Below are 22,524 nucleotides of genomic sequence, written 5' to 3'. Positions count from 1 at the left end.
TGTTTCAATACTGGATATACCTGTCAGCTGTTTCATGTTAATTGTTTGTTGTAATAATCTGTTTTAAAAGCAAAATCTGTTTTTAATTCATAGATCTAATATGGATTTCTTAAATAGGCAAGGCTTAGATAGTTTTTCTATGTTTAACATGTGTTTTGCCGTTCTTCACATAAATGCTTAACCTGAGTGGTACAGGTGTATATCATGATTCCTTCTATTACATTCATGAAATCAGCACAGCAATGAGAAATAACTTTAATGTCAAAATGTTAAATAAGTAGTATGTTTTATTCCAGGTTTTAGATGCTGGAGAGGTTTATCTGTTGATGAAAAAAGAATACAGGTTATCTAGGAATATCCGAGCTTCTTGGTTTTTTGGTCACCTAAACAATATAATAAAGGTGACATCTGAAGAGAAGCTGGTAAGAATCAATGTGAATGTTTGTTGGCAAACCACACAACCCATATTTTGTCTCCCTTTCTCAAAAAACGGGAAACACATGCTGTGCTTGTAAAATGCAAAAATGTTTGGTCTATGATCATTTAATATCCGGTATCTGGACAAAACACCTCCTGGCTTGCCTAAGACAAGTGACAAGTAGGACAAAACTTCCCGACTTGCCTAAGACAAGTGACAAGTAGGACAAGACGCCCCCAGGCTTGTCTAAGACAAGTGACAAGTAAAACAAAATGTCCCAGACTTGCCTAAGACGAGTGACAAGTAGGACTACCCGTCATAGGTTTTATTAAATTTATAGTATCACAAATTGATGTGCCAACCTATAAGTCGCTCTCTATCTCACATAAAATCAGCTCTGTTAAACTGGCTCACAGAAGCTGATTATTGTTGTGTTAAAACATAGTCCCACTGTCACCAGTGTGAAAATGGCTGCTTAAGGTTTGCCCTGTATTCCTGTTTGAAATCAAATCTTCTTGACAATCCTCAACTTTAACGTAAAGTGAACTTTTAAAAAGATGACCTCTCCCATAACATGAACTCATAGGGTGACCTCATAAAGTGACCTCAAAAAGTGACCTTCCATAAAATGGCTTCTCCAGTAAAATGGCCTCTCTAGTAAAGTGACCACTTCCACAAAGAGACCTCATAAAGTGTCCTCCAATAAAGTGACTTCTTCCATAATGTAACCTTTCCCATAAAGTGACCTCCAAAATAGTGGCCTCAAAAAGTGACCTCTCCAATTAAAGATGCTGTACACGTTTTTGACTCCATGCGAAGCACATAATGGGAGTCTTTGCAGTTAGGGTGTCTGTATGTGTGTACTTGCATTGCTATATGTTCCGAGGACAAAAATACAGATATATAGCAACTTCCGAGGACATACACATAATTTATATTAATAGTTAATTCGATTATTAATACGTTTTGCGTAGCTTAGGTTTAGTATCGGGGGAAGGTATGGTTCGCGTTATATTAATATTAATATAATTGTACCATACCTTACCCCGATACTAAACCTAAGCTTTGCAAACATTTCTATGTTCAGTCATGGGATATTCAACTCTTGTTTAATTAAACTTAATTAAAATGCAATTCTCCATTGTATTGCATTGTAATTGAGTTTAATTAAACTCCAATTAAAACACAACCCTATATAGGAATGCGTTTTAATCGAGTTCATATTGCAACTATATTAAAAGTTAATTCAACTATATTAAAAGTTAATCCAATGAAGTCCTCGGAACATACAGCAATACAAGTATGTGTGTGTGTATGTGTGTCCGACTGTTCCACTGCTATCTCAAGAACCATACATCGGTTTTTGATGAAACTTGGTGCATAGATAAGATAACAGCTTTATTACAACCGTGTAGAAAATTTTACATTTCTAATTTGGTGTTTAAAATGTAATAAAGTTAATAATGAATAATTAAAAAAGTAAGCAGGCGATAGATGCTCTGGGCCAATGCGCAGATTTGATTAGGTTTTGGTAAAATTCCATGCTCGTTAATTACCTAATTTGCATGATAATTAGCTAATTTTTAGCTGTTCTATGACTTTTCCACTGATATCTAAAGAACCACTCATTGGATTTTGATGAAACTTAGTACTTAGATGCTCTGAACATATGCTAGGTTTTAATTAGTTTTTGGTAATAATCCGTGGATACTAATTACCTAATTTGCATAATGATTAGTCAATTTTCGTTTTTTCCACTGATATCTCGAGTACTAATCATCACATTTCAATAAAACTTGGTACATAGTTACTTGAGGACTGTGCAGAGACCTAATTAGTTTTCGGATAAATATTTGTGCATATTAATCACCTTATTAGCATAATTAGTTAATTTTCAGCTTTTCACCTGATATCTCAAGTATTAATCATCACATTTCAATGAGACTTGCGACATTTTCTAGGACTATGCAGAGACCTGATTAATTTTGGAATAAATAATTGTGCCTATTAATTACCTAATTTGCATAATTAGTTAATTTTTTGCTGTTCTATGGCTATTGTACTGATGTCTACAAACCACTCATTGGATTTCAATGAAACTTTTAAAGAGTACCCAGCACATTTCAATGAACCTAGGACTATACACCATATTAGTTTTTGGTAAATATGTATGCTTCTTAATCACTCAATTAACATAAGTAATTAATACTGATATCTCAAGTATTGATCATCACATTTGAATAAAACTTGGTACATAAATGCTCTAGGACAATAGACAGCCTGATTAATTTTGGGTTAAAATCTGTTCATATTAACTCTCTAATTAGCATAAGAATTAATATTTTTGGGGTTCTAATCACATTTCAATGAAACTTGGTACATTGTGCAAACCTTATTAGTTTTACACTTAAATCTGTTCATATCAGTTACCTGATTTACATAATTAGTTTTCAGCTATTCCATCAATATCTCAAGTACAAGTAATTTTGAATTAATTTTTAATGTGTCTTCAATACTCTCAGCACACGGAAGTTCTTTCTAAGCTTTCTTTGATTTTGAACTTTATAACCAATCCACACATCTGCGTGATTATGACAGACAGATACCATGACTAGTCGTTATGAGTTTGTTTTGATCCATGTGACAAACGGATTTTGAGTTAGCCAACGACACGTTGCTGCTAAGTTGTTTTTGCCGTTTTCTCAGTTAAACAAAACAGCGATTCGCTGCAACTGCAGGCTTTTGATCTTGAGTTCTAGTGGATGCATTATACTAATTTTTCGCTCAGACACTCTGCGATATGTTCCCTCTCAAGCAGCGCTGGGATTTTTCTATTTTCCTATTTTTTTCGAAATTACGTTCTAATTTCTGAATACCGGAAAGAACCAGATTGCATTGTTTTTTTCAAGATAGCTAAATTATTATTTCTTCTCCAACTATCATGTAGATATATATCTCAATTAACACGGAATGGTGGTGAGCGTCGTCTGAAAAACTGTTTTGTTGCCAATGTTCCACTAAATTCGTTTACTCATTGGTTCAATTATTTTTTTACCGAAAATGGCCCCCTGTGTTTACACAGAGATCACGTGATTATAACACGTTCATACATACACTATCTTGTTGATTTCATATCCAGTGTGAAATAGGCTTTCCATCAATATATAGCTTTGTGTGGTTTAGTAAATATTTTATATGAAAATATCAGTTTAGAAAATCAATACCAAAAACGTGTACAGCATCCTTAAGTTACCTCCAATAAAGTTACTCATATAGTGATCTCCCATAAAGTGACCTTTTTCATAAAGTGACCTTCCACAAAGGGTTCTTTCATTCCTTCCCCCCTCTTTTCCTCCCTCGAAGTGTCTCATCTGACTCTTGTACTATATCCATTTTTTGAAGAAAAATTCAAGAGAAGAACTAGAAGTGTTGTCGATAATACCAAAGAGAAAAAGTTCAACAACAGATCAGAAATGTAGATATCGTTTAGTGCCATCATCACATGTGACCTTTCTAGCAAGATGTTACAGACAAGTATATATATTGGACTTGAGTCCTTCAATGTTATGTGTGGTAAGTAATATTGCCTTGCATGTGATGTCAAAATGTTTAATCTGACAAATGATATGTGTGGTAAGTAATATTGCCTTGCATGTGATGTCAAAATGTTTAATCTGACAAATGATATGTGTGGTAAGTAATATTACCTTGCATGTGATGTCAAAATGTTTAATCTGACAAATGATATGTGTGGTAAGTAATATTACCTTGCATGTGATGTCAAAATGTTTAATCTGACAAATGATATGTGTGGTAAGTAATATTGCCTTGCATGTGATGTCAAAATGTTTAATCTGACAAATGATATGTGTGGTAAGTAATATTGCCTTGCATGTGATGTCAAAATGTTTAATCTGACAAATGATATGTGTGGTAAGTAATATTGCCTTGCATGTGATGTCAAAATGTTTAATCTGACAAATGATATGTGTGGTAAGTAATATTGCCTTGCATGTGATGTCAAAATGTTTAATCTGACAAATGATATGTGTGGTAAGTAATATTGCCTTGCATGTGATGTCAAAATGTTTAATCTGACAAATGATATGTGTGGTAAGTAATATTACCTTGCATGTGATGTCAAAATGTTTAATCTGACAAATGATATGTGTGGTAAGTAATATTACCTTGCATGTGATGTCAAAATGTTTAATCTGACAAATGATATGTGTGGTAAGTAATATTGCCTTGCATGTGATGTCAAAATGTTTAATCTGACAAATGATATGTGTGGTAAGTAATATTACCTTGCATGTGATGTCAAAATGTTTAATCTGACAAATGATATGTGTGGTAAGTAATATTGCCTTGCATGTGATGTCAAAATGTTTAATCTGACAAATGATATGTGTGGTAAGTAATATTGCCTTGCATGTGATGTCAAAATGTTTAATCTGACAAATGATATGTGTGGTAAGTAATATTGCCTTGCATGTGATGTCAAAATGTTTAATCTGACAAATGATATGTGTGGTAAGTAATATTGCCTTGCATGTGATGTCAAAATGTTTAATCTGACAAATGATATGTGTGGTAAGTAATATTGCCTTGCATGTGATGTCAAAATGTTTAATCTGACAAATGATATGTGTGGTAAGTAATGTTAATGGTTAATACTATTCTATTAGACCCTCTAGGTTAATACTATTTTATCAGACCCTCTAGGTTAATACTATTTTATCAGACCCTCTAGGTTAATACTATTTTATCAGACCCTCTAGGTTAATACTATTTTATCAGACCCTATAAATTAATACTATTTTATCAGACCCTCTAGGTTAATACTATTTTATCAGACCCTATAGATTAATACTATTTTATCAGACCCTCTAGGTTAATACTATTTTATCAGACCCTATAGATTAATACTATTTTATCAGACCCTCTAGGTTGATACTATTCTATCAGACCCTATAGGTTAATACTATTTTATCAGACCCTCTAGGTTAATACTATTTTATTAGACCCTCTAGGTTAATACTATTTTATCAGACCCTCTAGGTTAATGCTATTTTATCAGACCCTCTAGGTTGATGCTATTTTATCAGACCCTCTAGGTTAATGCTATTTTATCAGACCTTCTAGGATAATGCTATTCTATCAGACCCTCTAGGTTAATACTATTCTATCAGACCCTCTAGGTTAATACTATTCTATCAGACCCGCTAGGTCAGAAACTCTAGGTCAATGCTATTTGGTTTTTATTGTTTCTTCAAAAAGGAAATTTAAATTTATTTGTACAAAGCAAAATTTGAAAATGTATTTTGTAAATGTGTCATTTCTGAAGGTTTGAAAGTCACATGATCACATACAAATTAAACTCATGTGTATTCAAGGTATCAAGATTCACGCTCAGACGCAGCAAATCCCTAAAGAGCTGATTTGTGATTTACTCTGCCTTACAGTATGCTAATGACTTCTATATTTCAGGATATACTTTCTGGTCAAGTGAGTTATGAAGAAATAATAACCTGCCTCAAGAATTGTTTACTTGGATTAACAAAGCCAGTTAGTGTTATTTTATGTGTATATCTACAACGTATCCCATTTACAAAATCTACATAAACACTCTTGAACACAACAGACCACGTCTTATTTTTATTTAACATGCTTTTTTTAAAATTTCGATGTTGTGGTGTGGCACTGCAAATGTCTGCAAGAAGAAATACATTTGAAATTTGTAATAGTTGCTTCTATTTTTAGTTCAAAGACCAATGATGCTGTGTCGGATTTTTGTTGTGTAGCTTGTCTATTCAGAAATATACAATAAATATAGATTAAATTTTGTTTGTGTTTTATTGCAGTTTACAGTGGCAGGAAGTAATTTAGTGTTGAAACCTCAGATTTACATCACAATAATAGCATATACACCAATCATAGCGGCACATGCACAGCAGGTAAGTCTCTTCTATCATCACAATAATAGCATATACACCAATCATAGTGGCACATACACAGCAGGTAAGTCTCTTCTATCATCACAATAATAGCATATACACCAATCATAGCGGCACATGCACAGCAGGTAAGTCTCTTCTATCATCACAATAATAGCATATACACCAATCATAGTGGCACATACACAGCAGGTAAGTCTCTTCTATCATCACAATAATAGCATATACACCAATCATAGTGGCACATACACAGCAGGTAAGTCTCTTCTATCATCACAATAATAGCATATACACCAATCATAGTGGCACATGCACAGCAGGTAAGTCTCTTCTATCATCACAATAATAGCATATACACCAATCATAGTGGCACATACACAGCAGGTAAGTCTCTTCTATCATCACAATAATAGCATATACACCAATCATAGTGGCACATACACAGCAGGTAAGTCTCTTCTATCATCACAATAATAGCATATACACCAATCATAGTGGCACATACACAGCAGGTAAGTCTCTTCTATCATCACAATAATAGCATATACACCAATCATAGTGACACATACACAGCAGGTAAGTCTCTTCTATCATCACAATAATAGCATATACACCAATCATAGTGGCACATACACAGCAGGTAAGTCTCTTCTATCATCACAATAATAGCATATACACCAATCATAGTGACACATGCACAGCAGGTAAGTCTCTTCTATCATCACAATAATAGCATATACACCAATCATAGTGGCACATGCACAGCAGGTAAGTCTCTTCTATCATCACAATAATAGCATATACACCAATCATAGTGGCACATACACAGCAGGTAAGTCTCTTCTATCGTCACAATAATAGCATATACACCAATCATAGTGGCACATACACAGCAGGTAAGTCTCTTCTATCATCACAATAATAGCATATACACCAATCATAGTGGCACATACACAGCAGGTAAGTCTCTTCTATCATCACAATAATAGCATATACACCAATCATAGTGGCACATGCACAGCAGGTAAGTCTCTTCTATCATCACAATAATAGCATATACACCAATCATAGTGACACATGCACAGCAGGTAAGTCTCTTCTATCATCACAATAATAGCATATACACCAATCATAGTGGCACATACACAGCAGGTAAGTCTCTTCTATCATCACAATAATAGCATATACACCAATCATAGTGGCACATGCACAGCAGGTAAGTCTCTTCTATCATCACAATAATAGCATATACACCAATCATAGTGGCACATACACAGCAGGTAAGTCTCTTCTATCATCACAATAATAGCATATACACCAATCATAGTGACACATACACAGCAGGTAAGTCTCTTCTATCATCACAATAATAGCATATACACCAATCATAGTGGCACATACACAGCAGGTAAGTCTCTTCTATCATCACAATAATAGCATATACACCAATCATAGTGACACATGCACAGCAGGTAAGTCTCTTCTATCGTCACAATAATAGCATATACACCAATCATAGTGGCACATGCACAGCAGGTAAGTCTCTTCTATCATCACAATAATAGCATATACACCAATCATAGTGACACATACACAGCAGGTAAGTCTCTTCTATCATCACAATAATAGCATATACACCAATCATAGTGGCACATACACAGCAGGTAAGTCTCTTCTATCATCACAATAATAGCATATACACCAATCATAGTGACACATACACAGCAGGTAAGTCTCTTCTATCATCACAATAATAGCATATACACCAATCATAGTGGCACATGCACAGCAGGTAAGTCTCTTCTATCATCACAATAATAGCATATACACCAATCATAGTGACACATACACAGCAGGTAAGTCTCTTCTATCATCACAATAATAGCATATACACCAATCATAGTGACACATACACAGCAGGTAAGTCTCTTCTATCATCACAATAATAGCATATACACCAATCATAGTGACACATACACAGCAGGTAAGTCTCTTCTATCATCACAATAATAGCATATACACCAATCATAGTGACACATACACAGCAGGTAAGTCTCTTCTATCATCACAATAATAGCATATACACCAATCATAGTGGCACATGCACAGCAGGTAAGTCTCTTCTATCATCACAATAATAGCATATACACCAATCATAGTGACACATACACAGCAGGTAAGTCTCTTCTATCATCACAATAATAGCATATACACCAATCATAGTGACACATGCACAGCAGGTAAGTCTCTTCTATCATCACAATAATAGCATATACACCAATCATAGTGACACATGCACAGCAGGTAAGTCTCTTCTATCATCACAATAATAGCATATACACCAATCATAGTGGCACATGCACAGCAGGTAAGTCTCTTCTATCATCACAATAATAGCATATACACCAATCATAGTGGCACATACACAGCAGGTAAGTCTCTTCTATCATCACAATAATAGCATATACACCAATCATAGTGGCACATACACAGCAGGTAAGTCTCTTCTATCATCACAATAATAGCATATACACCAATCATAGTGACACATGCACAGCAGGTAAGTCTCTTCTATCATCACAATAATAGCATATACACCAATCATAGTGGCACATACACAGCAGGTAAGTCTCTTCTATCATCACAATAATAGCATATACACCAATCATAGTGGCACATACACAGCAGGTAAGTCTCTTCTATCATCACAATAATAGCATATACACCAATCATAGTGGCACATACACAGCAGGTAAGTCTCTTCTATCATCACAATAATAGCATATACACCAATCATAGTGACACATACACAGCAGGTAAGTCTCTTCTATCATCACAATAATAGCATATACACCAATCATAGTGGCACATGCACAGCAGGTAAGTCTCTTCTATCATCACAATAATAGCATATACACCAATCATAGCGGCACATACACAGCAGGTAAGTCTCTTCTATCATCACAATAATAGCATATACACCAATCATAGTGGCACATACACAGCAGGTAAGTCTCTTCTATCATCACAATAATAGCATATACACCAATCATAGTGGCACATACACAGCAGGTAAGTCTCTTCTATCATCACAATAATAGCATATACACCAATCATAGTGACACATACACAGCAGGTAAGTCTCTTCTATCATCACAATAATAGCATATACACCAATCATAGTGGCACATGCACAGCAGGTAAGTCTCTTCTATCATCACAATAATAGCATATACACCAATCATAGTGGCACATACACAGCAGGTAAGTCTCTTCTATCATCACAATAATAGCATATACGCCAATCATAGTGGCACATGCACAGCAGGTAAGTCTCTTCTATCATCACAATAATAGCATATACACCAATCATAGTGGCACATACACAGCAGGTAAGTCTCTTCTATCATCACAATAATAGCATATACACCAATCATAGTGACACATACACAGCAGGTAAGTCTCTTCTATCATCACAATAATAGCATATACACCAATCATAGTGGCACATGCACAGCAGGTAAGTCTCTTCTATCATCACAATAATAGCATATACACCAATCATAGTGGCACATACACAGCAGGTAAGTCTCTTCTATCATCACAATAATAGCATATACACCAATCATAGTGGCACATACACAGCAGGTAAGTCTCTTCTATCATCACAATAATAGCATATACACCAATCATAGCGGCACATGCACAGCAGGTAAGTCTCTTCTATCATCACAATAATAGCATATACACCAATCATAGTGGCACATACACAGCAGGTAAGTCTCTTCTATCATCACAATAATAGCATATACACCAATCATAGTGGCACATGCACAGCAGGTAAGTCTCTTCTATCATCACAATAATAGCATATACACCAATCATAGTGGCACATACACAGCAGGTAAGTCTCTTCTATCATCACAATAATAGCATATACACCAATCATAGTGGCACATACACAGCAGGTATGTCTCTTCTATCATCACAATAATAGCATATACACCAATCATAGTGGCACATACACAGCAGGTAAGTCTCTTCTATCATCACAATAATAGCATATACACCAATCATAGTGGCACATACACAGCAGGTAAGTCTCTTCTATCATCACAATAATAGCATATACACCAATCATAGTGGCACATACACAGCAGGTAAGTCTCTTCTATCATCACAATAATAGCATATACACCAATCATAGTGGCACATACACAGCAGGTAAGTCTCTTCTATCATCACAATAATAGCATATACACCAATCATAGTGACACATACACAGCAGGTAAGTCTCTTCTATCATCACAATAATAGCATATACGCCAATCATAGTGGCACATACACAGCAGGTAAGTCTCTTCTATCATCACAATAATAGCATATACACCAATCATAGTGGCACATACACAGCAGGTAAGTCTCTTCTATCATCACAATAATAGCATATACACCAATCATAGTGGCACATACACAGCAGGTAAGTCTCTTCTATCATCACAATAATAGCATATACACCAATCATAGTGACACATACACAGCAGGTAAGTCTCTTCTATCATCACAATAATAGCATATACACCAATCATAGTGGCACATGCACAGCAGGTAAGTCTCTTCTATCATCACAATAATAGCATATACACCAATCATAGTGACACATGCACAGCAGGTAAGTCTCTTCTATCATCACAATAATAGCATATACACCAATCATAGTGGCACATGCACAGCAGGTAAGTCTCTTCTATCATCACAATAATAGCATATACACCAATCATAGTGGCACATGCACAGCAGGTAAGTCTCTTTTATCATCACAATAATAGCATATACACCAATCATAGTGACACATACACAGCAGGTAAGTCTCTTCTATCATCACAATAATAGCATATACACCAATCATAGTGGCACATACACAGCAGGTAAGTCTCTTCTATCATCACAATAATAGCATATACACCAATCATAGTGGCACATACACAGCAGGTAAGTCTCTTCTATCATCACAATAATAGCATATACACCAATCATAGTGACACATGCACAGCAGGTAAGTCTCTTCTATCATCACAATAATAGCATATACACCAATCATAGTGACACATGCACAGCAGGTAAGTCTCTTCTATCATCACAATAATAGCATATACACCAATCATAGTGGCACATACACAGCAGGTAAGTCTCTTCTATCATCACAATAATAGCATATACACCAATCATAGTGACACATGCACAGCAGGTAAGTCTCTTCTATCATCACAATAATAGCATATACACCAATCATAGTGACACATGCACAGCAGGTAAGTCTCTTCTATCATCACAATAATAGCATATACACCAATCATAGTGGCACATACACAGCAGGTAAGTCTCTTCTATCATCACAATAATAGCATATACACCAATCATAGTGACACATGCACAGCAGGTAAGTCTCTTCTATCATCACAATAATAGCATATACACCAATCATAGTGGCACATACACAGCAGGTAAGTCTCTTCTATCATCACAATAATAGCATATACACCAATCATAGTGACACATGCACAGCAGGTAAGTCTCTTCTATCATCACAATAATAGCATATACACCAATCATAGTGGCACATGCACAGCAGGTAAGTCTCTTCTATCATCACAATAATAGCATATACACCAATCATAGTGACACATACACAGCAGGTAAGTCTCTTCTATCATCACAATAATAGCATATACACCAATCATAGTGACACATACACAGCAGGTAAGTCTCTTCTATCATCACAATAATAGCATATACACCAATCATAGTGGCACATGCACAGCAGGTAAGTCTCTTCTATCATCACAATAATAGCATATACACCAATCATAGTGACACATACACAGCAGGTAAGTCTCTTCTATCATCACAATAATAGCATATACACCAATCATAGTGGCACATACACAGCAGGTAAGTCTCTTCTATCATCACAATAATAGCATATACACCAATCATAGTGGCACATACACAGCAGGTAAGTCTCTTCTATCATCACAATAATAGCATATACACCAATCATAGTGACACATACACAGCAGGTAAGTCTCTTCTATCATCACAATAATAGCATATACACCAATCATAGTGGCACATACACAGCAGGTAAGTCTCTTCTATCATCACAATAATAGCATATACACCAATCATAGTGACACATACACAGCAGGTAAGTCTCTTCTATCATCACAATAATAGCATATACACCAATCATAGTGGCACATACACAGCAGGTAAGTCTCTTCTATCATCACAATAATAGCATATACACCAATCATAGTGACACATGCACAGCAGGTAAGTCTCTTCTATCATCACAATAATAGCATATACACCAATCATAGTGGCACATACACAGCAGGTAAGTCTCTTCTATCATCACAATAATAGCATATACACCAATCATAGTGACACATACACAGCAGGTAAGTCTCTTCTATCATCACAATAATAGCATATACACCAATCATAGTGGCACATACACAGCAGGTAAGTCTCTTCTATCATCACAATAATAGCATATACGCCAATCATAGTGGCACATGCACAGCAGGTAAGTCTCTTCTATCATCACAATAATAGCATATACACCAATCATAGTGACACATACACAGCAGGTAAGTCTCTTCTATCATCACAATAATAGCATATACACCAATCATAGTGACACATGCACAGCAGGTAAGTCTCTTCTATCGTCACAATAATAGCATATACACCAATCATAGTGGCACATGCACAGCAGGTAAGTCTCTTCTATCATCACAATAATAGCATATACACCAATCATAGCAGCACATGCACAGCAGGTAAGTCTCTTCTATCATCACAATAATAGCATATATACACCAATCATAGTGGCACATACACAGCAGGTAAGTCTCTTCTATCATCACAATAATAGCATATACACCAATCATAGTGACACATACACAGCAGGTAAGTCTCTTCTATCATCACAATAATAGCATATACACCAATCATAGTGACACATGCACAGCAGGTAAGTCTCTTCTATCGTCACAATAATAGCATATACACCAATCATAGCGGCACATGCACAGCAGGTAAGTCTCTTCTATCATCACAATAATAGCATATACACCAATCATAGTGGCACATACACAGCAGGTAAGTCTCTTCTATCATCACAATAATAGCATATACACCAATCATAGTGGCACATGCACAGCAGGTAAGTCTCTTCTATCATCACAATAATAGCATATACGCCAATCATAGTGACACATGCACAGCAGGTAAGTCTCTTCTATCGTCACAATAATAGCATATACACCAATCATAGTGGCACATACACAGCAGGTAAGTCTCTTCTATCATCACAATAATAGCATATACACCAATCATAGTGGCACATGCACAGCAGGTAAGTCTCTTCTATCATCACAATAATAGCATATACGCCAATCATAGTGACACATGCACAGCAGGTAAGTCTCTTCTATCGTCACAATAATAGCATATACACCAATCATAGTGGCACATACACAGCAGGTAAGTCCCTTCTATCATCACAATAATAGCATATACACCAATCATAGTGGCACATACACAGCAGGTAAGTCTCTTCTATCATCACAATAATAGCATATACACCAATCATAGTGACACATGCACAGCAGGTAAGTCTCTTCTATCATCACAATAATAGCATATACACCAATCATAGTGACACATACACAGCAGGTAAGTCTCTTCTATCATCACAATAATAGCATATACACCAATCATAGTGGCACATACACAGCAGGTAAGTCTCTTCTATCGTCACAATAATAGCATATACACCAATCATAGTGGCACATGCACAGCAGGTAAGTCTCTTCTATCATCACAATAATAGCATATACACCAATCATAGTGGCACATACACAGCAGGTAAGTCTCTTCTATCATCACAATAATAGCATATACACCAATCATAGTGGCACATACACAGCAGGTAAGTCTCTTCTATCATCACAATAATAGCATATACACCAATCATAGCGGCACATACACAGCAGGTAAGTCTCTTCTATCATCACAATAATAGCATATACACCAATCATAGTGGCACATACACAGCAGGTAAGTCTCTTCTATCATCACAATAATAGCATATACACCAATCATAGTGGCACATACACAGCAGGTAAGTCTCTTCTATCATCACAATAATAGCATATACACCAATCATAGTGGCACATACACAGCAGGTAAGTCTCTTCTATCATCACAATAATAGCATATACACCAATCATAGTGGCACATACACAGCAGGTAAGTCTCTTCTATCATCACAATAATAGCATATACACCAATCATAGTGACACATGCACAGCAGGTAAGTCTCTTCTATCATCACAATAATAGCATATACACCAATCATAGTGACACATGCACAGCAGGTAAGTCTCTTCTATCATCACAATAATAGCATATACACCAATCATAGTGACACATGCACAGCAGGTAAGTCTCTTCTATCATCACAATAATAGCATATACACCAATCATAGTGGCACATACACAGCAGGTAAGTCTCTTCTATCATCACAATAATAGCATATACACCAATCATAGTGGCACATACACAGCAGGTAAGTCTCTTCTATCATCACAATAATAGCATATACACCAATCATAGTGACACATACACAGCAGGTAAGTCTCTTCTATCATCACAATAATAGCATATACACCAATCATAGCGGCACATACACAGCAGGTAAGTCTCTTCTATCATCACAATAATAGCATATACACCAATCATAGTGGCACATACACAGCAGGTAAGTCTCTTCTATCATCACAATAATAGCATATACACCAATCATAGTGACACATGCACAGCAGGTAAGTCTCTTCTATCATCACAATAATAGCATATACACCAATCATAGTGACACATGCACAGCAGGTAAGTCTCTTCTATCATCACAATAATAGCATATACACCAATCATAGTGGCACATACACAGCAGGTAAGTCTCTTCTATCATCACAATAATAGCATATACACCAATCATAGTGACACATACACAGCAGGTAAGTCTCTTCTATCATCACAATAATAGCATATACACCAATCATAGTGGCACATGCACAGCAGGTAAGTCTCTTCTATCATCACAATAATAGCATATACACCAATCATAGTGGCACATACACAGCAGGTAAGTCTCTTCTATCATCACAATAATAGCATATACACCAATCATAGCGGCACATGCACAGCAGGTAAGTCTCTTCTATCATCACAATAATAGCATATACACCAATCATAGTGGCACATACACAGCAGGTAAGTCTCTTCTATCATCACAATAATAGCATATACACCAATCATAGTGGCACATACACAGCAGGTAAGTCTCTTCTATCATCACAATAATAGCATATACACCAATCATAGTGGCACATACACAGCAGGTAAGTCTCTTCTATCATCACAATAATAGCATATACACCAATCATAGTGGCACATACACAGCAGGTAAGTCTCTTCTATCATCACAATAATAGCATATACGCCAATCATAGTGGCACATGCACAGCAGGTAAGTCTCTTCTATCATCACAATAATAGCATATACACCAATCATAGTGGCACATACACAGCAGGTAAGTCTCTTCTATCATCACAATAATAGCATATACACCAATCATAGTGGCACATGCACAGCAGGTAAGTCTCTTCTATCATCACAATAATAGCATATACACCAATCATAGTGGCACATACACAGCAGGTAAGTCTCTTCTATCATCACAATAATAGCATATACACCAATCATAGTGACACATACACAGCAGGTAAGTCTCTTCTATCATCACAATAATAGCATATACACCAATCATAGTGGCACATACACAGCAGGTAAGTCTCTTCTATCATCACAATAATAGCATATACACCAATCATAGTGGCACATGCACAGCAGGTAAGTCTCTTCTATCATCACAATAATAGCATATACACCAATCATAGTGACACATACACAGCAGGTAAGTCTCTTCTATCATCAGTTGCAATATCTAGCTGGAATAAAACAATCTTAAATATAATTAAGTTATGCGAGGTTACTAGATAATAGTGTAACTAGTATTTGGATGGAGCAGCTTGATATTTTCATATTGTATACATCATTTATGCAAAATATGCAAATTGTGCTAAGATATACATGTACTTAAGTTTGTTCTTACTAATTTTGGTCAGAATTGTTTCCACTCAATTTTAGCCAGTATTTTGCATGCACTGATATCGATACAGTATGGAGGAATGTGTGATAACACAGTTATTTGCTTTTAATGAAAATAATAAAATTTTGTTGTTTTGTTCAATAAGGTGCTAGTCCAAGGATACTCAGTAACCCAAGACAACGTGAAATCATTATTACAGGACATACAGTCACAGTTGGATCTATTTGAAAATTGTATATATCAAGGTATGATAGTGTCATGTAATACATTAGTCACATGACTGAATTCAATTTCTTTGTTAATTTTCAGCTCAGTGAACATATAAATGTTATTGCCTGCAGGTCTTGATCATAATTGATCATGTGACAAAAGTTGACGCTTGTATTGAAATGGTTAATAATATAGTTTCATGGCCATTTTGACATAGATGGTTTGTATATCAGTTCTGAGCCTGTTCATCTTGCAATGTTCTCTACACAACAGAAGGTTTTGACAACTATTGGCTGCAATTTTTAGCTCTGCTGTCGACTTTGTCGAGCGGAGCTTTTCGTATGAGTGATTGTCCGTCGTCGTCCGTGTCAATGTTTTACTTTTTCGACTTCTTCTTGAAAACTACAAGCCTGAATGCTTTGATACTTGGTGTATATGTACCTTGGGTAGACCTCTCTCAGATTTGTTCATTTCATGATGATATCTTCAATTCTCTAATTTTGGTGAATATTTTTGTAATTTTTGGTAAAAAGTGATATTTTCAACTTCTTGTTAAAAACCGCAAGTACAATTGCTTTGATATTACATATATAGGTACTACATGTGGACCTCTCTCAGATTTGTTCATTTTGTAATGATATCTTTAATTCTCTAATTTTGGTGAATATTTTTGTCATTTTTGGTAAAAAGTGATATTTTCGACTTTCTTGTTGAAAACCGCAACTTTAATTGCATTGATATTACATATATAGGTACCACATGTGGACCTCACTCAGATTTGTTCATTTCATGATGATATCTTTAATTCTCTAATTTTGATGAATATTTTTGTAATTTTTGGTAAAAAGTGATATTTTCGACTTCTTGTTGAAAACTGCAAGTCCAATTGCTTTGATATATTATACATATAGGTACTTCATGTGGACCTCTCTCAGATTTGTTCATTTTCTAATGATATCTTCTGTTTTTTAATTGCTATGTGCATTGCTAACAGCGGAGCTATCTCAGCCAACAGGCTGCTTGTTGTCTTTACAAATGCCATAAAATCAACTCAAAACAGCAAAAATTTAGCGGTTTACGGAATGTATTGATTAGTTTTCTCACTGTATGTTTTCCTTTATTCAGCTTCTGTAGAAGCACAGTCTTCCCAAATAAATGAATGTGGACAGCAACTGACTGGTGGAATGTTTGATGACATCATTGAAAAACCAAGTATTAGAGAAAAATTAGATTTGATGATTTCACCAGAGATAGGATTGGTTAATATCATACGATATGGCATGCTGGGATTACAGTTACTTCCTGAAAATACCAGTGCAGGTAAGCAACCATGGATTACAACAAGCCGTACTAAATATCATTGCAAATTACATTTTCAAGCCATGAAAAATTTTGAAATTGTAAATGTAGTTTGTGTTGATGAATCAACATGAGGAATGTTACTATGGTAACCGTGCCCATAGTTGTGCATTCTGGGTAAATCACCAGTATCAACTTTTTACTTTTTTTGACTTCTTCTTGAAAACTACAAGTCTGATCGCTTTGTTACTTGGTGTATATATACCTTGGGTAGACCTCTTTTAGATTTCTTCATTTCGTGATGATATCTTTAATTCTCTAATCTTGATGAATATTTTTGACTTCTGTTTGAAAACAGCAAGTCTGATTGCTTTGATATTACACATATTGGTATCTCAGGTGAAGCTCTCTTAAAATTGTTCATTTTTGTATGATATTTCCATCTAATTGAAATGTGCATTGCTGACAGCGGGGCTATCTCAGCTGATAGGCAGCTTGTTTTGGTTTAAATTACCCGAAATGTATCTACCCTTTTGTTTGAGAGCTCTAATGGTCAACCCTAAATATTTTGAAGGAATAAAATCTGTAATTAGAATAATGTTGTTAAATTGCAGGCATCATAGTGATCACTGATGGTGTTACAGGACTGCCTGACATGTTACTTCAAGACAGTTTATTGTCTCAGCTCAGACAGAGCACTATAGCGTGTTCTTTCATCCATGTTGGACGTGGTTATCATCCACATAGTTGTTTTGGTGCTGTGCCTCATACAGAAATTCTACAAACAATAGCCACTGCCACATTTGGTGCCTATCTGGCAAGGTGTCCTGATCTGGTATGTATAATCCTGTTTGTACCAGATTAAACTAGTGAAAGCCAGGGCCGAATAAGCAAATTGAATAACTTAGAAAATAATTTCATTGTTCAACATTACACATTTCATTTCATTTCATAATCATCATTTACTCTTTGTGTGCCAGATATTTTTTTTTCACAAAAATTCAGTGCAAATATTTTCACATTATGTAAACTTGTTGCTAAATTTTGGGCCATACAAACAGTTTCAGATATTGGTTTGTCAGTCTGTACAAAATCATTTTCTAGATGGTACAAAAATTGACAATGATGCTCAAAGGATAAAATTATTCTTGTGATAATATTTTCTTTGCTAACAGGAGAATGACAGTTCTTGTGATAATATTTTCTTTGCTAACAGGAGAATGACAGTTCTTGTGATAATATTTTCTTTGCTAACAGGAGAATGACAGTTCTTGTGATAATATTTTCTTTGCTAACAGGAGAATGACAGTTCTTGTGATAATATTTTCTTTGCTAACAGGAGAATGACAGTTCTTGTGATAATATTTTCTTTGCTAACAGGAGAATGACAGTTCTTGTGATAATATTTTCTTTGCTAACAGGAGAATGACAGTTCTTGTGATAATATTTTCTTTGCTAACAGGAGAATGACAGTTCTTGTGATAATATTTTCTTTGCTAACAGGAGAATGACAGTTCTTGTGATAATATTTTCTTTGCTAACAGGAGAATGACAGTTCTTGTGATAATATTTTCTTTGCTAACAGGAGAATGACAGTTCTTGTGATAATATTTTCTTTGCTAACAGGAGAATGACAGTTCTTGTGATAATATTTTCTTTGCTAACAGGAGAATGACAGTTCTTGTGATAATATTTTCTTTGCTAACAGGAGAATGACAGTTCTTGTGATAATATTTTCTTTGCTAACAGGAGAATGACAGTTCTTGTGATAATATTTTCTTTGCTAACAGGAGAATGACAGTTCTTGTGATAATATTTTTCTTTGCTAACAGGAGAATGACAGTTCTTGTGATAATATTTTCTTTGCTAACAGGAGAATGACAGTTCTTGTGATAATATTTTCTTACTAACAGGAGAATGACAGTTCTTGTGATAATATTTTCTTTGCTAACAGGAGAATGACAGTTCTTGTGATAATATTTTCTTACTAACAGGAGAATGACAGTTCTTGTGATAATATTTTCTTTGCTAACAGGAGAATGACAGTTCTTGTGATAATATTTTCTTTGCTAACAGGAGAATGACAGTTCTTGTGATAATATTTTCTTACTAACAGGAGAATGACAGTTCTTGTGATAATATTTTCTTTGCTAACAGGAGAATGACAGTTCTTGTGATAATATTTTCTTTGCTAACAGGAGAATGACAGTTCTTGTGATAATATTTTCTTTGCTAACAGGAGAATGACAGTTCTTGTGATAATATTTTCTTTGCTAACAGGAGAATGACAGTTCTTGTGATAATATTTTCTTTGCTAACAGGAGAATGACAGTTCTTGTGATAATATTTTCTTTGCTAACAGGAGAATGACAGTTCTTGTGATAATATTTTCTTTGCTAACAGGAGAATGACAGTTCTTGTGATAATATTTTCTTACTAACAGGAGAATGACAGTTCTTGTGATAATATTTTCTTTGCTAACAGGAGAATGACAGTTCTTGTGATAATATTTTCTTTGCTAACAGGAGAATGACAGTTCTTGTGATAATATTTTCTTTGCTAACAGGAGAATGACAGTTCTTGTGATAATATTTTCTTTGCTAACAGGAGAATGACAGTTCTTGTGATAATATTTTCTTTGCTAACAGGAGAATGACAGTTCTTGTGATATTTTCTTTGCTAACAGGAGAATGACAGTTCTTGTGATAATATTTTCTTTGCTAACAGGAGAATGACAGTTCTTGTGATAATATTTTCTTTGCTAACAGGAGAATGACAGTTCTTGTGATAATATTTTCTTTGCTAACAGGAGAATGACAGTTCTTGTGATAATATTTTCTTTGCTAACAGGAGAATGACAGTTCTTGTGATAATATTTTCTTTGCTAACAGGAGAATGACAGTTCTTGTGATAATATTTTCTTTGCTAACAGGAGAATGACAGTTCTTGTGATAATATTTTCTTTGCTAACAGGAGAATGACAGTTCTTGTGATAATATTTTCTTTGCTAACAGGAGAATGACAGTTCTTGTGATAATATTTGTCTTTGCTAACAGGAGAATGACAGTTCTTGTGATAATATTTTCTTTGCTAACAGGAGAATGACAGTTCTTGTGATAATATTTTCTTACTAACAGGAGAATGACAGTTCTTGTGATAATATTTTCTTTGCTAACAGGAGAATGACAGTTCTTGTGATAATATTTTCTTACTAACAGGAGAATGACAGTTCTTGTGATAATATTTTCTTTGCTAACAGGAGAATGACAGTTCTTGTGATAATATTATCTTTGCTAACAGGAGAATGACAGTTCTTGTGATAATATTTTCTTACTAACAGGAGAATGACAGTTCTTGTGATAATATTGTCTTTGCTAACAGGAGAATGACAGTTCTTGTGATAATATTTTCTTTGCTAACAGGAGAATGACAGTTCTTGTGATAATATTTTCTTTGCTAACAGGAGAATGACAGTTCTTGTGATAATATTTTCTTTGCTAACAGGAGAATGACAGTTCTTGTGATAATATTTTCTTTGCTAACAGGAGAATGACAGTTCTTGTGATAATATTTTCTTTGCTAACAGGAGAATGACAGTTCTTGTGATAATATTTTCTTACTAACAGGAGAATGACAGTTCTTGTGATAATATTTTCTTTGCTAACAGGAGAATGACAGTTCTTGTGATAATATTTTCTTTGCTAACAGGAGAATGACAGTTCTTGTGATAATATTTTCTTTGCTAACAGGAGAATGACAGTTCTTGTGATAATATTTTCTTTGCTAACAGGAGAATGACAGTTCTTGTGATAATATTTTCTTTGCTAACAGGAGAATGACAGTTCTTGTGATAATATTTTCTTTGCTAACAGGAGAATGACAGTTCTTGTGATAATATTTTCTTTGCTAACAGGAGAATGACAGTTCTTGTGATAATATTTTCTTTGCTAACAGGAGAATGACAGTTCTTGTGATAATATTTTCTTTGCTAACAGGAGAATGACAGTTCTTGTGATAATATTTTCTTTGCTAACAGGAGAATGACAGTTCTTGTGATAATATTTTCTTTGCTAACAGGAGAATGACAGTTCTTGTGATAATATTTTCTTTGCTAACAGGAGAATGACAGTTCTTGTGATAATATTTTCTTTGCTAACAGGAGAATGACAGTTCTTGTGATAATATTTTCTTTGCTAACAGGAGAATGACAGTTCTTGTGATAATATTTTCTTTGCTAACAGGAGAATGACAGTTCTTGTGATAATATTTTCTTTGCTAACAGGAGAATGACAGTTCTTTAGAAATGAATTTGTACCATAAAGCTCTTTTTTCATGGAACTTTCAAAAAGGTCTTGATGGTGTTAAGATTGATTACATCAAAGGTGAGGTGATTTT

General features: G+C 34.9%; 1 protein-coding gene across 1 annotated transcript in view; it reads left to right on the top strand.

The window, feature by feature from the left end:
• LOC100376805 (KICSTOR complex protein SZT2-like) overlaps positions 1–22,524 on the top strand; it is a 140,314-nt gene that overhangs the window by 1,215 nt on the left and 116,575 nt on the right. Inside the window, exons 2-9 of the mRNA XM_085503501.1 lie at positions 297–422; positions 3,821–3,991; positions 5,909–5,986; positions 6,283–6,375; positions 16,766–16,865; positions 17,956–18,150; positions 18,744–18,964; positions 22,412–22,511. Coding sequence (XP_085359627.1) covers positions 297–422; positions 3,821–3,991; positions 5,909–5,986; positions 6,283–6,375; positions 16,766–16,865; positions 17,956–18,150; positions 18,744–18,964; positions 22,412–22,511 — 1,084 coding nt within the window. The remainder of the gene's footprint in view (positions 1–296; positions 423–3,820; positions 3,992–5,908; positions 5,987–6,282; positions 6,376–16,765; positions 16,866–17,955; positions 18,151–18,743; positions 18,965–22,411; positions 22,512–22,524) is intronic.

Source organism: Saccoglossus kowalevskii, chromosome 9, assembly GCF_978046115.1.
Source record: "Saccoglossus kowalevskii chromosome 9, keSacKowa6.1, whole genome shotgun sequence".
NCBI classification, from domain to species: Eukaryota; Metazoa; Hemichordata; class Enteropneusta; family Harrimaniidae; genus Saccoglossus; species Saccoglossus kowalevskii.
Note: the sequence above shows the minus strand (reverse complement) of the source record. Positions and strands in the feature narration are given on the sequence as shown.